Below are 17,323 nucleotides of genomic sequence, written 5' to 3'. Positions count from 1 at the left end.
CACGTCGCGTTTCCCATTAGAGCAGTGGTGTGCTTAAAATTCTAACTCGAGGTCAGTTGGCTGTGACTTCATGACCACATGAATCAATGAAGGTTTTCACAGCAACATCAAGCTGAAGCAAATTTTCTGAGACATGAAACCCTCACGCTATCACTTAAAAACTGTGGAGAACACGTAAGGTTCGCTTTTAAAGGTATGACGCGTTAAGTTAGGTTGCCAGCCCACTATAAATGCCCGCCTTAACCCGGCGGCTGAACGCGCTTACGTGGCCTAAAGATAACGTGAATGCAACGATGTAGCTGGCAGGCTGTTTTTTATATCATTTTCCCAAATGAAAGGATAGGCTCGAGCCGGCAGCTGCTGCCACGGACCTTCAAGCAACCGCACGTAGAGTCAATGCGCTGCTATAAGCTGCCAGCTACGATCTGCCAGCGCCATGTACGTGGTTTCTCGCCCACAGCGCCAAAGCCGGTGCCGACACTGGATTTTCGCTGTCCCGTTAAAGTGGTATATTCAGTAGCTGGTGAGGTGCCTTCGGTGCTACAGCAGATGTCAATGTGTAAAAACGCTTTCAAATGTGGCGGTACTGTGTACAACACAAATTGTGTCACATTTGCTTTTTGAAGCGAAAGCTTGTTGTTGTTGCGGCTGTAGGAAGAAGAAAAAGAAAATGCACGGGCTTGCTACTGGCTCTGTAGCTGAGCCACCTCCGCTGCCTCGAGCAGACAGAAGAGAAAATAGAGAAGAAAGAAAAGGAAGAGGGAGAGAAAGACGCGCGCCGCAACAACAGCCTACAACAGCCAACAATGACGGCCTACAACAGACAAAAATTCGGTGGTAGGCTAGTTATTGTGTTAGGTGGTAGGCGGTGTTAGGGTTATTGCTACAACACTCAGCTTTCGCTCTATCACTAGGTTCAATCTATGCTTAAACCCCCATAATATTTTGTAACCTTGTGAAATTTGTCCACAGTTGTGGACAGCACGCAACAAAGGGTTAAGAATATATGGTTGTAAAAAGAAGCAGAAAACTGTATGGACAAGAGTTAAGTATAATTTTGCTTAAAAGGAATATAATCAATCACCCAGTAGGCAGTTTTTTGCTGTGAGAAGTTTCTGGTGAGCCGTTCTATAGTATACGAATGATCATTCAGAGCAGCAATGCCTCCTGCTGCCTTTATCCTGGTCTTCTTCCCCAGTTTCGCTGGCCTACTGTAGTTCACACGTAATAAAAAGTTTCCTTCTTTTAAAATCTGTGTCCAACTAACTGTGAAGTTGGGGGCCTCTATGCCCTAATAACTCAAGACAATTTTCACTATGCCACTGCGAGAATGAGGTTTCTACTCTGCTGCATAACGGCGTTGTAAGGAGGCAGGCTCCTTAGTAGAAATGAATCCAAGATAAAGGCCTATTTTGTTAACAATAGGTTGAGCAGTAGCCGTTTTGAAGTGGTGTTTACGAAACAGTTGTTCCAGAAAGAGATCTGTAATTAAGGAAAAACTGCTCCTTGAAGTAGTAATTTGTCCCAAATTTCCGCACTCAAGTTATGTGCGCGGCTACATTACTGCTGCACCAGCGACACAAAATTAGCCACTTCTGAACTTCCTCGCTCATGTTGCGACCTACAATTACCGTAAAGCTCTCAATGCCTCCAGCACAGGGTCTTATCGTGGATGCGTCAGCTTTAATTACGTTACATAATGTCACGTCCATGGATGCCTCAAAACAGCCGTCACTTTGTCGTGTATGGCGCATTTTTCTAAGTGTAAATTACATATTTTATCGCCCAAGAAACTGCGTCGAAGTCAAAGCGACCACCAGCTCTACCCCTAAGGTTTGCGGTTTTTTTTTTTTTTTTGTTCGACCGTGAAAAGAATTCATGACCTGAACGCGCCTTTGGGTGTTCGGTAGTTTCATTCAGCATCTGTGCAGTTTTTCTGCTCACTTCAATATAAAATAGTTATCTGTCCTTATAGTCATTTATATCCTTCTGCAAAATGCTTCTGTATTGTTACCATACTGAAGCAAACTTTGGGTCTTTCTGTTTCGTGATATCTTCTCCACCGGTATGAGAATGCTGGGTATAAAATTCCTCCCTCCTGCGTGCTTCAGTTGGAATAGTATACAAATCTTCAAAGACGTACGTAGTGCTGATATTGCATAGAATAGCATGCATTCTCATGTGATTTCCCCAGTTGTGCTCACTGTGCCGGATATAAAGACAGATACATACGGCTACAAATATGTATTAAAATGGTGAAGTATAGGCAGCACCAGAAAGCTAATTTAACTAAATAAGCGGGTAGTAATTATTTTGGCGCTAACTCCTTTACTCTCGATAAAAGCGGTGCTATGAGGTGGCCACGACTTGTCATTATATTGAGACAAAGGCAATCCCTCATGCCACAGCTTCCGAAGCAGCCGAGTTTTTCATGCACAACATAGTCTTGCGGCATGGCGCCCCTTCGTATGTCATTACCGACAGAGGGACAGCTTTCACTTCGCAGCTCATCGACCACATATTTGAGTTGAGTTACACGACCCATCGCAAGACCACAGCGTACCATCCGCAGAGCAATGGTCTTACCGAAAGGTTAAATAAGACGATTGCGGACATGTTGTCAATGTACGTCGATGTGCAGCACAAGACCTGGGACGAGGTGCTGCCGTACGTCACATTTGCGTATAATACTGCCCTACAAGAAACAACGCGCTTAACACCATTTCGACTCGTGTGCGGGCGTGAAGTATAGCTCATAAATTTGTTGGCCAGCAGTCAGATAAGTATCAGCATGAAACTCGTGTATCGCTGCCTGTTTAAATTAGAAACAATCAAAAACGCTGGCTACGAAGAAGCAAATCCATTTCATATCAAGCATTTCATAGCCTTGGTTTATCATCACGTTGATCTTCTTATCGACTGAATAAATTACGGATTTTTATCCACTACTGTAATATTCTGGGTGTTTAGATGCGCTTGTATAGACTAGCTTAAAAAGGTAGAGCTTCTAAGAACTTTTAGCCTCCACCGATATGTAACAAATAGATTGTATTTTCTGACGCTGACGAAGCCAGCATCCACTGAGACACCGCGGAATATGATGAGAATAATAACTTTCCTTTTATAACGTCGTAGGTAGAAGCCGTGTGTCTAGTCTTAAGAATGGTGGGTTTGAACTACCTTTGCCTAATACCTGTTTTTATAAAAAGCAAAAAAGCGTTTACGCAATCGGCAGAGACTGGGTGAAAACATAAACCGCCAGTGAACAATGCCTGCAGCCAATCGAGGAAACCTGACGCTTTCTCCTCACTTTGCACGCTCTCTTCTCCCTCGCCCAAGCGATACGCGACAAGAGCCGCATAGCTTTCCTTTTCTGTCGTTTTCTGTGGATATTCAGAGTTGCGGTATTAGTCACCTGAACGTTCTTTTATTTCCCGAAATAAATGGCGTCATGCGGAGAATGCCTTTACTTGAAGTCATGAAACCCGTGTTGCCTCTTCGTAATACGTACGCATTTCTTTTTCTTTTCCTAGGAAGATTTCGCCGATGATCATCGAACCGCTCACAAAGTATTCTGCTTCAATCATTTGGTTACCACTCCGAACGACACCGAACAGCGTCATCGGTCCAATCAGAATGCCTCGGCTCGTGGCAAACGTGAAATGCAGGAGAGAGAACATAATCGCTCTGGAATTTTCAAGCAGAATTTCATCGCGTGTGAGAATAGCATTTTGAAATAAGCCTTTTTCGTGATTTTTCGCATTTGTGCAGTTTTCAAATGTTTGCTTTTTGGGCAGCCAAGTTGTTGAATTGAGACTCCCTTACAGGTCTAAGTAGTTTAAAAGTTGCATTGTTTTGTATATTCCAGAAGGAAAATTAACACGAATCAACAAATCAACACATTATCTTCCTTCGCTTTCAACTAACGTCTGTCCCTTTCTACAAAAAAAAATGATTTTCGATATTGATGGTGACGTAAATTACATGTTTCGTTCTGTAGGAAATGGGCCCCGTAAGAGAGGGACCTTCCGTGCAGGAACTCCGCAGGGACAGCCGTCAGCCTGGCCCAATCCACCAGCTTGTTCTATCCACCAGGATCTGAGTTGACTACAAGCCTTTCCATTGGGAAAGTGTGGTGTTAACGGCAAGTGCCATTGCCGGTTACAGTTGGCATTCACGAGTGCTGCTGTAAATGGAAAAGAGTTCATTACAATGCGAGAATATGTGCAAAAGAAGCCAACAGCGGGCACGGGTTAGGGTGCAATTTAGGATGCAGTTTGTGCAGGAAGCTCGGGATGGTCTATTTAATTATTTGTAGCTATCGCCAGACAAAGGCCGCCTCCCGCGTGAGTGCAAGTAACTTTAATAGGCTATTATTTATATGACTGATAGCGATTCTGTGCCTCACAAAACAGCTAGGTGTTTATGTTCCTCTTCAATTTTTCATCAGGTAACTTCATTTGGTCAGCGCTTAGGAATTAGGGCGAGACGGGGTGTTTGGAATGAACACTTGTGCACGATACTGCAGGTATTGAAGGAGAAATGTTTTGCCTGGTTAACTCCAGATCTTAAAGACTGACTTCTTCAGTGATCACAAGCGCACTGCGATAGCTCAAGAACATTTTCTTATACGTGCAAACGTCCGCATATATTTATCATATCTTGTTTCTTGCCAGTCTCTCCAGCGCAACGAACTCGAGTTTCCCGCTACGGCTCCGCATGCTTTTATCTAGAAGTTTAGAGCACGAGTTTTCTTTTTCAGCTTTTCTACGTTGCAATACTTACAGCAGCGACGCTTCTGAAGAACGTTTCGTAATATTTCCGTTTGTCGCCATCAAACACCGGAAAAGCAGGCGAGAGCTCGCGAGGTTTCCAAGTGCGCAGTTGGGCCATCCGTGACCAGAGGCTCGTTATGATAAGTTCAAAGTTCCGCAAACGTAAGGCGCAAACACTCCGAGGCAGGAGGTGACCCCAATGTTGTTTTGAATTCAACTAGCTGAGGGTCTTATACAGCTTCTGCTATATAATTGTTCCTTGTTAGACGAGCATAAGCTTTTTAACACCGCGTGACGCACTCGAGGTATCTTCTTTGCCTTCCTGAAGAGTCTCTCCCTTCTTGGAGTAAATCCAGCATTTATGCTCTTCTCGTCCGTGCTGGCAAATCGCAGCTGCGGTTGACAATAAGGCATATATACGCTAAAATCTACATTACTATTACGTCTAACTATGTTACCGTAAACTATCTCAAAACGGGTCGATGAAACTAAAAAGTTTTCAGCAATATGAATGGAGGTTTGGAATATTTTTTCTCCTTGCCTACTTGCCTAACATACATTTTAATGTTAACCTAATCGTTTTATCCACTCTACATTGGCATATCTAGCTGCAGATATCCTAGGGTTGGACTGACTACACTTTCTTCTATTCAATAAAGTTTTATTTTCCACTTCTTCGGGTGAGCAGTAACCGCCGTGGAAACCGTTTAGACATCTACCACTCCAAAACTCTTTTCACCACACGGAAAGCTCATTTACATTCTTATAGCGTTGTCATTAAAACAGAAAACAGATAGATAAACTGTCCCATTTCCACGCTTTATAGAAGTGATTAGAGATCAATTATTTAACGCGGGTTCGCTATGATGTATGCTACGAAGTGTAAATGTCAAAATTTGCAATGTTTACATTTTTTTTTAATGCAATTATGCACAACTGTGAACCTAAAATCAGCGCTGCTTAAAGAAAACAAGAAATTATTTCTTAAGTGGTTTAATTGCTTCATCTGGACCATGGACTGCTGTGTATTGCAAGTTTTCATTATTGTTGCTTTTTCTCTGAATTTATGATACAAATAAAGTTAGTGCTACTCAGTATGGGATTTAAAATGACGTTGCTATAAGTGTGACACGTCATAAATTATTCATCGAATTTTCGCAATATCATGAGTGTTTTACGAAGCGTTGTTACTTAAATTCAGTGACTGTCATTGAACAATGCGAATAATGAATCCCTCATAGCAACGGTTATTAGAAAACTAATACTAAGAAGTAGAGCCCTTTAGAGCAGTTTTTTTTTTTTTTTTTTTTTTTGCTTAATGTCCTCAACATCGCCATAGTAAAGTCTGAATAGTGCAGCGGTTCTCCGACATAGCAGTCTTATTTGTTTCATTTTATAACTGGCGCTCTTTTGTGTCCACCCGGTTTAGAATATGGTTGATATATTTTTGAGGAGAGAGAAAGAAAATGAGTAAAATTAACGCAAAGCGAGAGGAGCTATCTAAGCTATGCCCAGTATACTTCCTACATTTGAGAATGGGAACAAGTATATGAAGGTAGGGACGAGAGGAAGAACGAGAGTTTCGCACGTATTCGTATACCATCACTATAAGAAAATGCGCAAGACACAAAAGGGAACTTGATTTAAGAGCTTGAATATTTTTAAAAGAACATTCTACTGCATGCTGAGAAGGTTTAGTAGCATCAGAAAGCGGTGCTTAGAGAGGCTACTTGACCAGTCACACAGACATGCTGAAAGCGAATTCAAATGAGGGTTTATTGGTAAACACCTATATGCACACAATGTCATAATAAGTACAATGATACATGGGAGCGCCTGCCGGACTATAAACTTGTAAAGGATGGGGTGTTCACTTCGTGTACCCCGTACATATATAAAGCACCTTTTCTTGACACTCACAAACACATCTTTGGCAAAGTGTAACTCTATGGAACGTAGAAAATGCGTGTACATGTGTGTCGTAAAAGACGCGGTTAAAGAACACGTGAGTTTTTATATTATATGTATTCATAATGTATACGGTCAGCTCGTATCACCCTTTCAAGTGGAAAATGAAGGCGCCCGCTACAAGGGCAGTGATAGCAAACAAAATGGGCGCAGAATTTGCTGTGAAGTACAAAACTGCGAAGAAGCATACAATCACATTTTGCTCGATTCTGCATCGCTACAAGACGTGCATATTTACAAGGCGAAACGGCACAGCCGATTTGTTTACAGCACTTGCAGGCTCTGCACATGCAATATGGAGAAACATTTTGGTGGGCGTGTCCAGCACTGACCCCGCCTAACAGATTGCGAGGAAAAAAAAAGTGCCAAGTTGGCGGCCCCTTCAACGACACTTTTAAGCATTTTTAAAGCATAAGTTCGAACGCCACGATGCACCTTGTTTTGAATGTGCTGCGTGATGAATCCCCAGCAGAGTAGAGGGTAGATCGCCTAAGTAACCAGCCCTCAGCTAAGCACTTCGGATCAGGATAACCACAAAATCGCAGGGGTGTGTGTCTTAGAAGCTGCGTTTCTTCTTCATAATTCGACATTTCACGTCATTCTTATTTACAAGCTTTAAATGTTCAAGCTCAAAGAAGATGACGGGTACTCAATTGCAGAGCTTAACCCCTCACCCTCAACATCTGGATGGAAGCTTGGGCGAGTTTGTGGCGGTTTTCTTGCAACATTGCGCTAAACAGACAGGGACACAACGAGACAGGAAAAAGCGCCCGTCCCGTGTGTCTCGCTGTGTCCCTATCTGTTTAGTGCTATGTTGCAAGAAAACCCCGACATCTGTTTCAATGCTCAGCATCATCCTACTCTCAAATTTTCACGCCACTTCCCCGGATGAATATATGAACTGTTGCTCATTTGCCCTAAGTATAAACTTCGACAGGTTTGAAAACGTTGTCAGCTTGACAAGCTTGCGATCCGGCCTGTTTGTAGGCTGTGTACGGCCGAGTGAACCCTGAAAGCCTTGTTGTGAGTTAGCTGCTCTGTCACGTATACAAAGCTCACACGATGCACCGACTGCATATAGCTCGCTTAAGAGCATCGGTGCTAAGCCTGGGCGTTGACGTCAAGCACGATGCAGTAAAAAGCAACAATTCTTCCACTTAACAACACGCTGAGGCTATGTACAAGGCAACTCGATTTCATCGCGCATACTTCATTGCCACTTACATATGGCTTCATTCGCCAAGTACAGCGGTAGACTGTTGTACCGCTAATGTACCGTATCCGCCACAGTTTTCTACAAGTGCTTTCACTCGCTGACAGTCATTGACCAGCTTCTCAGAGGTCGGTGACGCGTCCGACGAACAGCAAAAGACCTGTGGGCCGGTGCTTGATGGCAAACACGAAGGGTCGGTCAGCTGAGAACCGTGGGGTGCCGATGCGGCTCACAATGATAGCCACCGTAGATGCGCTCGCCACTGTGCCTTTTTCGTCCAGCTCAAGCGCCGCGCCATGGTGAACGTCTTCGACGTAGAGGCCTCCTTCGGCCTGCATACCTTTCAGATTGGCATAGCGCTCCGAGAAGAGAGCCTTGACACCCAGCTTTTTGAGAGGTTCTTTGAGGTCCAGGCTGCTGCGGACCGTCATCTTCGGAAACTCGACTTCGATAGATCGCAGCTCCGGTCTGGCGTTTACGAGAACCTCCTCGAGACGACCCTCGATGTCCCTGAGATCCTTCTGAGTGCGACGTCTGGGCAGCGCTAGCACGAGGCTGCTTTCACCAGTGTATGGCAGCTCGAGCACGTAAGCATCGCCTTCGTATGCCAACGGGAACTTTCCCTTGCCGCTCATCATGCGGACGGGCGTGTTGCGCGTGGCCCCGCGGAAGATGCCGTCGAAGGAGTCGTTCGGGTTGAAAGCCTTTTCCCAGACGCCCTTGAAGTGTACGGCGTTCAGCAGAAGTAGCTTGCTGAGAGGATCGGGAGACCTGCATGCGGGCGAAGGCGAGTCTGTTATTAACGTCGCACATAACGAGTATTTTTCGAGAGCTCGTCCATTATTAATGTCCGCCTGCACTCAGCAGTCGTTAGCATTAAATTGGTATATATCACGCTTTTCTCTTTGGCACCGTAGGCATGTGCAAGGACATTGTAGGCAGATTACTGTCTTTTCTGTGGATCAAATTTATGTCGCAAGCAAAATAAAGCTTCTAAATAGCATCCTCCTAAAATATGAAGCCAACATTTGCAAACTGTGTTTCACAAGGAAACAATCATTCTGTAAGGACTTTCCAGACTCTGCATCCAAGTCTTATTATTTGGAACATTTACAAAAAAAAAAAAAAGGAAAACAAAGCACTGAACCAGCGTTTTGGGGCATGTGAAACTGACCTATACAAAATTGTCCTGCACTTTATAAATAATTAAAAATCAAAAACTGGTTGCGATGACTGCCTTTGCAACAACCAACGCTCCTTACATAACTTTCACGGAAATATATTATAAGAAGGACTATGGCGTGCATAGACGAGCACGCCATTGTCCTTTAAACGGTACAAAATAACAATAAAACGCGGTCCTCGTGCTCCATAAATAAAATCGTGTAACTCCTGACATAATCAGGAGCAAAGCAACAAACAAACCTTAATGTCCGAAGTATTGCCTGTACCATGACTAGTAACTTTATCAAGAAATTGTTCACAAGACGCAATGGGTATTCGGTAACCAAGTAAGAACTTTCGGTTTCCTATTTGACGTCGGAGTTCTCTCCATGAAGAGGTAACACAATTAGGAAGAGTGCTACATTGGCATCATTGCAAGTTCCTGGCTGAGCAATGTTTTCTTTACAGACCCCTATACTTCGAGATGAGACATATAATTGAGCATAATCGCTAGCACATAACACATCAACCCAAAATAACGATCACCTGATTCTGTTTGCATTGATGATGACTCAAGCTGATAAACCTGCCATTCAATCGCATTGGTTAAATGCCTTCCACGCACTTCCCCACTGATTTTTCAATATAATGTGAGCACAGAGCAGGAGCAAGATACAGCTACAAGGACAAAAGAAAATCTTGTGCGAATCTCGTTTTTCCTGCGCTGTGCACACCTTACTTCCACTAATTTACCTGAACGACTCTCTGGAGAGTTGTGGGCTGACGAGGAGAACCTTTCATGCATGGAAATACCACCGATTTTAAGTGAAGGAGGCGGAGTTCGTCCCTGTGCACAAAAGTCGATAAATTCCATCCACTACAAACCCACGTGTGAAGAGCATCACATTCACTTTAAGCACGGGCAATGCGCTCAAGCTCCAACACTGTTTCTCACCTGCGCAGGGCATCTTGAATTCGTCCTCCGGTGAGCCTGGACACTTCGCCGTTGACGCGGCTCAGCAAGTCCTCCGACTGAGAGAAGTCAACCTCCATCACTCCTCCGTCGTCCAAATACTGGTCCAGGTTAGCCCGGTACTCTGGCGACACCGGGTCACCGGCGCGCGTGAGCGCGATGCTTGTCGAGGCCAGCTCACTCGAGCTGCTCAGCAGGTGTCTGGCCAGCTCACTCTGCGCAGCCAGAGCAGCGGCTGAGTCTTCGAATCTGTCCACGGCCAGGGCATGAGAAAGCTCAGCGGCGGTCTCGTTACGGGCTCCTAGCAGGACCATGGCTAACACGCGGCTCAGACTCCAGGGGGAGAAGAACAGGTTTCCCGTTGCACTGGCGTTGGCGTAGGCACGGTACAAGGACAGGCCAAAGGCGTTACTGGCTTTCGCCACGCCTTCGGGTACGACGTCCGCCGGTCCCACCGCACCTCCATCTACTCGGTTGTTGGGCTGGCATTCGGCAGGTACAACCAGACAACAGAAGAGAACGCAGAAGCCAATTGTAGCAATGGTTCTCATTTGGGCTCGAAGTGAACTTGAAGACATCTTGTTAAGAGGAACGTCTGTCTTTGAGCACCAGCGTTCAAGTACGATCCGGGAAGGGGGCCGCTCCTAGTGTGCCCGAACCGTTCTGTTCAGTTTGGTGCGCCGCTTGGCAGAAACGGGACAAACGTGCTGTCGTTGGCGGTAGTGCCTCCACAGAGTCCGCAGCGAAGGACGAAGACCTCCCTAGCGAAGAGAAAGAGGAACAAAAACGGTGTCAAGAAGAGCACGGCGGCTGGCTGAGGTATGGCGCTTGCTGTAAGCCGCCTGGCCCGTTAATACCGAGGCCCCGCAAACGGCAGAGTGGGGAAGGGAAGGTAGAGCGTGTGTGTGAGAGCGCCGCCGAATGGAGAACCGGTCACATGTGGTGGCCCGGCCCCGCCGACAGCAACACACGTGTATTGCCCCTCGCGCAGAGCCTCGCCCCGTCGAGGGAAACTAGAATTGCTCATCGAATGCGGCGTCTCTAGAAGGAGGAGAGCAACGGGTGACGTTTCCATCAAGCAGTAAAGAGGGCATGCCCAGCACGTCACGACGACGCTTACAGTCTAGTGACGTCAGACATGTCAGTCGATCATTTTTTTTTTTTTTTTTTGAAGTCGCTTTCGAATGGGGTGCGTGAAGCCGGAGTCAGGTGTGGTGGAGGAAAGGCAAGCAACATGATAGTAGGTGAGGGAAATAGGGAAATAGTAACGTTAACGTATTGCAATATGCAGGACAATCTGGGGGAAACGGAAGCGTTGCGTTAAATGACAACAAGCTTCTATATCTTCTGTTTTCGACCGTCGTTGTAACAACCATATCTCATGCTTGACGCAGATGATGATACGACTGCAGCCTTATCACTCAAGCCGGCAACGCTCGCTCGCCTTCCAGCATCGTATTCCAGCGCTCAGCCAGTTCGTTATCCGAGTTCACGCAGCCTAGCCGGGAGAGAGTAAAACTGAATGAAGGGAGATATCAGGCCATTCATATTCAAGAGCAGAGAGAGAAGCCAGCGTGTTTAATATCGGCGATAAGCTACTCAGCTGAGATTGAAGATTGTTTTAGAAATAAGCCGAGAAGATGAGCGGTAACATAAAGAAAATTTTGCACCGATTCTCTTCATTTTTTTTTTTTTTTCAGTTTGCACCGCTCGTCTTTCGCAATTCGCTATGGCAACGCGACGCTACTCTGGAGAGAGCTATTCTTTCGGTATACGCGGTGGGCGATAAGTATGAAATTAAATCGAAGGAAAACGATCTTGTTATAACGACCCCGCTTAAAATCAATCCTGCTGAACGGCACTATTCCCTGCAGGTGTGCTGCAACTAATGCATTGCTTTAAGAAAGCCAGGCTTTGGTTACATTCACTTCCTTAATTTTATACTTCACGCTGTAGGTCCATTCTTTTTGATAAAGATAAAAAAAATCCATCTATTCTATACAACATGAGATTCAGCTTTCCTGCGCACAGCGAGATGTAGAAGGAAAATAGGCGCCGGCTTGTTCAAAGGTCTGACATTATACTGAAACTTGCGCTGTGCTCAAGCAAAACTTCATTCTGGATATAGTCGCCGGACAAAGAATATTTTAAAAAGAAAACCTGGAAAAAGTGACAGAATTACAATCACGTCTTCTTCCTCGTTCATCTTGGTCTTCGTCTCTGGTACTGCTTCACACTTCCTTATAGTCTTTATAAGCCTCAAACGTGTATATACTCTAAATGTTGTAGTTTTAGAACCTAACCAGTCGCCAGCAAAGGGCAGCGCTCGATTTCGGCGGCAATGCCGCAATAATACCCACAATCGCTCCTCCGCCTTCCGCATCAATCAGTTACGAGCCCACGTTTTGCTCAGCATGTGAGCAATTTGCTCAGCCCACCAGAAGAAAACTTGTGAACAGTTTACTGTTCTCCTCCAAATATGACATCTGAGCTTTTGCTATAGTCAGGGCTACAAATCAACTATAGAAGTGACGTTGGACCCAAATAAACATGTGCTAAATGTGTGCCATGTGTACAATGTAATACGCCGCGCTTAACGCATCCATACGGCACAGGAAGAAAACCACACTGGGAGAGTAAAAACCAAGTCCTTGTTCTATATGAAGGCTCCAAAATATCCTTCCGCTCCGCTTTCTTCGGCGACAGCGGTATCATTCCGCAAAATGCCGCCGTCGTCGTGTGAGAGCAAAGGAACGAGTCTCCGCCCTCCAAACGCTCAACCCACCTCCTCTCTCCAGCAGCCCATGAGAGGAGTCTACTTCACACCCTCACAGACACCTCCATCTACCACCCATCTTCGATATTCAGAAAGCTTCCAGCCACCAGAATGCTCGCGGCAACGAGCCAAGAATAGTAACAGCTAAATTAAATTCCAAGATGCGAGGAAAAGGCAATCAACACAAAGCGAAAGGCAAAGAAACCACTGCTGTCACTGCTCCGAGCAATAGTTCTATTTTCATTCTTCTATTTTTATCGAACTCAGTTATTGATACTTTCCATTGTTTCAAGAGAGGAACTGAATGAATATAATGAGGGAACGAAACATTCGATACGTTATAACTTTAAAGTGAAACAAAGAAAAAAAAAAGTAACAGTACTGGCATGCCGGTGTTGAGGAGTTTTTAAGCATTGCAAAATCTTGCACTGCCCTGTTACATTTGGTGATCAAATTCAATACCATAAACTATGATTCCCAATGTAAAAACTGATCATTGAACGACAGCGAGGACAGCGCTCGCTGTAAGTTCTAAAAATCACCGCTACCTGTAAAAGTGCGGAACGGATTTTCCACAATACACAAAAATACTGGAAGCATTTGAGGAACCCTTTCAGTTTGGGCAAGGCACACCAAACTATTTCAGTGAGCAGCTAGGCGGTCCGGCATCTTTTGTACCTAAGAAAAAAATATGCTGAATGTCCTAAAGCATTCTTACATTTTAATCGGTCAGTGACTGCGCAGACAGATATACCGCAAGAAAATGGGAGAGGAGGGGGCACTAGCTGCGTTTTTAAGGATGTGACGCGACACCTTTAATGGCTTGCGTCTGCAGTTCCTCTCGCAATCCTCGTCCGCGTACATGCACTGTTCTACTCGCTTAATCCCTAATATCTTCTTTTGCTACCTTTATCATCTCGCACGTATTCATTAGCAAACAGTCATAAGGTGCCACATTATGTGGAAAACCACCCGACATAAAGTCGCGCTTCAACCAAACCATACTAAGGTACAAAGTTCAAGTTCAAGATAACTTTTGTGCCGTCGACTTGGAGGCCGCTCCGCTCCCTCAGTAAGACCCAGGAGGCCTCCAAGGGAGAGGGAGCCCCGCGGTCTTTTGCAAAGCGTCGCCAGACGGATTATACTCGAGCTTGCTGTTCCGAATCCGGCTCCTTAGGAGGGCATCCGAGGTTTCTTTCTCTCTGATGCTATCAATATACCCGGGAGAATTGGGGAATTCCCAAATGAGATGATCCTGATTGGCTATTATCCCGCATTTGATGCAGAACATTGGAGGTTCCTCTTCCTGCCCGTATAGATAAGATGGAAAGAATCGGTTTGTTTGTAGTTTTCTCCAATCTCTGCACTTGTTAGGTGTGAGAGACCGATCTGGAGGTGGGGGGTCTAATCTTTCATTGCTGTGTGCAGCCGTTATTTCCATGTACGTTATGAGCGAATCCTTTGACCCAGGTAAGGGTGATTCCACGGCCGCCCAGGTGTATATATATATATATATATATATATATATATATATATATATATATATATATATATATATATATATATATATATATATATATATATATATATATATATATATATATATATATATATATATATCTCGGGCGAGACTGTTAGCAGCCTCATTGCCTAGAATCCCCCCGTGAGCCGGGACCCACATGATGGAAATCTCTGTATCCAATACCAATTGTCCAAGTATCCTAACTGTTTCTTTCGAAATAGTCCCCTTATTAAAGTTTCTTAGTGTTATCTTGCTGTATGCATGTGCCTCCCTGGCCTAAGGAGCTATCCGAGTTTCCCGCCAATTCGACCAAGTCATGTGATCTCGTGACGTCACACAATTTGTCGACTAGTCAGGGCACGGAAATGTCACCAACTAACTAGCACCCGTGAGAGGCACCCTAGTAATTTTTTTCTCACAGTGCTAATGCTGAAGCTGAATATTTGCGGAACAGAGCCTGTCATGCAGTAGCGTTAAAAGTCCTCCAGTATAGGAGAGAATGAAGTAGTTGCCCGCTGCAAAGCACCTATAAAGTTCTCCTTTCTTCAGGCTTAAGTTTAGGACGTGTTGTGAATTCCTTTGATCAAAGTGTACACGACACATTTCGTCCAAAACTTAAATGTCGCCGAACAAGCGTGGGGAACGCTACTTCAGGTTTAGAGCCACCCGCTTGACGTAAATGAGACCGCAGACTGAGAGTGGGTCGCGATACCGTGAAACGATAGCTGGGACCAGCTTTGAAAATAAAGAGGTCGTTATCTGTTCGCCAGTATTCTTGAGTGCATCCAAAGGGCAGCCTTCAAAGCTCGTATCTCGGGAACGGTCTTGACTCTGTATCTCGTCCTATCCAATTTCAGCAACCCGAAGATAGTAATATAGGACCAAGGTCCATGCAGAGTTACTACTTCTGGGCACTCTTTTAGGAACGCCAGAAAAACTGCGCATCATGACTCTTTTTATTCATGAAAACTTTACAGTGAATAACTTTTTACAAGACGAAGTTTGCTGGAGCATTTTTCTTGAACGTGCTCGGCTGGAAAGAATACAAAACGCTCCTATCGTCGCTTCCTCGTAACGCTACGCTTTCAAGGGACGCCAAGGTCTTTCATTCACGGTTCGCTACGTTTGTTTCGTTCTTTTTTATTGTGGTTTCCAAGGCCGCGCTTCGTTTGAATGATTTTAGGTAGAAGCACTAAATAAATGAATTACGAATTACAAGCGCGGTCATAATGCTTCTTTTTTTTTTTTTTTTGTAACATATAGCTGCTCATGACAAGCGGTTGTTGTTACATTGGGCAGTAGTTTTGCTACGTTGGGCAGCAGTTAAAGTAGAAAAGAAGTTGCCACTGCAAGAACAATCAAGACTGTACTTTTGTTAAATAACTGGATTTAAATACCTTCCAAATGTTTTATCAACTGCTGCTGATAAGTTGTCTGAGGATTATCTGTGGTCTGCGAACAACGTGAATATTACTATACGCCGAGAAATTGGGCAACTGGAATCTTTGCCAACTCAGAACAATGCAACACTACTGTTTTTTGAACCCGAAGACAAATTTAATCTCCTAGAAGCCTACGTTCACTATCTGAAGCGCATTCGATATCCGATAACCTATCGCGCTTTTTGGGCTTTTGACACTAATTCGCGTACAATACTTGACACATAGTCCCAACTACATTTGGGGCCGCTATTCGATTGAAGCGAAAGGCAAGACGCCGGTGTGAACTTCCCTGTAGTCTAAATGCATTCGCCACTAGCATGCGCAGGTCAACTAATCTCCCTTCACGATATGACCGCAATCGTGTCACAACTAAACCATACGATCGCAGTTTTGCTGGCGCTAGACCAAATGGCGCACGCAAGCTTCAGCGAGACGACACCCGAGAAGAGCGACTCCCGTACGAACCGGCTCAACTGTCATTCCATATGTAGGGGGGCACGCGAATCGCCGCTACAGCGATGCGTAGTACCTACCTCTCGAGGGAAATATGTCTCTGTCGTTGGAAGCAACGATGGTCCCGCCCCGTAAAGCTGCACCTTGCGCTCTCCCTCCGCTTCTGGACGGTAACAGCTTTAGAGCCAAGCCAAAGTCATCCGAGCCATCAAAAAGGAAGACCGTGAGGCACAAGAAGCCAAGTTCCGCGTACGACGAAGCCTGCCGAGCAGGCACAAGGCACAAGAGCTGGGAGAGACGACGACGGCAGATGAGGAAACTGTTGTACTGGTACGACGACGACGACGACACTCGCGCCGTGGCGGTGGGCGAGCGCGTGAGGCCTCCGTTCACGACGCAAAGAGACCACTGCGGCAACTACGGCGCTGGTCAGCAAGGAGGGTTCCGCTGAGCACGCGGCAGCAGCGACGGCACCAGAGACATGGACGGTCGGATGGGCAGCACAAGCGTCGATGAGCGAGCCGAGAGTGAGCGTGCGTGCTTGTGAGCCGAGGGAACGCGTTCGTGCTGTCGGCGGTGTGCTTGGCAGGCGACCTCGCGTCCCTGGGGGAATTTTTGAGTCGCCCTTCGCGTCTGCTGGCTCTGGCGCTGTTTCGGCGGGAGGAGAAGGAGGAACGAGTTTCCGTTCGTTTGTGCGGCGTGTAGTACGAGACCTCCGCCGCTGCCAGCGCGTGGTGGCCGGGGGGCACCGCCGAAACGGCTGCTTGTTTACCATGGCCGCGAAACACGCTCTCTCCCATGTTTCTTTCCCTTTATTTTATGCAAATGCATGCGAAGTGACGCGTAAAACAGAGGCCTGCATCTATTTCTCTGTCCCATTTGTAGTCTCGTATCAAACGCATTCGCTTGTCAAGCAAGAGAGAAGCGTTTGACAAGCAACAAAACGAAATGCTCTCTGTACACTTGTCGCAATCTGCATCTTCGTCCTGGAACATTAAAGTGCAAGCGTTAATCTAACAGGAAAATGAGGCTGACTC

General features: G+C 45.5%; 1 protein-coding gene across 1 annotated transcript; it reads right to left on the bottom strand.

The window, feature by feature from the left end:
- Positions 1–6,535: 6,535 nt before the first annotated feature.
- LOC146198758 (leukocyte elastase inhibitor A-like) lies at positions 6,536–16,503 on the bottom strand. Its single transcript, XM_084594258.1, has 3 exons — positions 16,367–16,503; positions 10,076–10,854; positions 6,536–8,727 (listed from the first exon to the last, which is right to left on the bottom strand). The coding sequence occupies exons 2-3, from the start codon at positions 10,669–10,671 to the stop codon at positions 8,079–8,081; spliced, it is 1,245 nt and encodes a 414-aa protein (XP_084450384.1). The 5' UTR covers positions 10,672–10,854; positions 16,367–16,503; the 3' UTR covers positions 6,536–8,078.
- Positions 16,504–17,323: the final 820 nt, after the last annotated feature.

The sequence above is a fragment of the Amblyomma maculatum genome, chromosome 2, assembly GCF_055883805.1.
Source record: "Amblyomma maculatum isolate TAMU_Amacu chromosome 2, ASM5588380v1, whole genome shotgun sequence".
NCBI classification, from domain to species: domain Eukaryota; kingdom Metazoa; phylum Arthropoda; class Arachnida; order Ixodida; family Ixodidae; genus Amblyomma; species Amblyomma maculatum.
The sequence above is the reverse complement of the archived record's forward strand: the minus strand, read 5'-3'. Positions and strand labels throughout refer to the sequence as shown.

What these genes read in the sequence shown, in the direction of transcription:
- LOC146198758 (XM_084594258.1), bottom strand. Translation starts at nt 10,671, where the DNA reads ATGTCTTCAAGTTCACTTCGAGCCCAAATGAGAACCATTGCTACAATT. An exon ending in ATTCAAGATGCCCTGCGCAG is followed by an intron (nt 8,728 to 10,075) that starts GTGAGAAACAGT and finishes GCCCGCATGCAG; the next exon opens with GTCTCCCGATCCTCTCAGCA.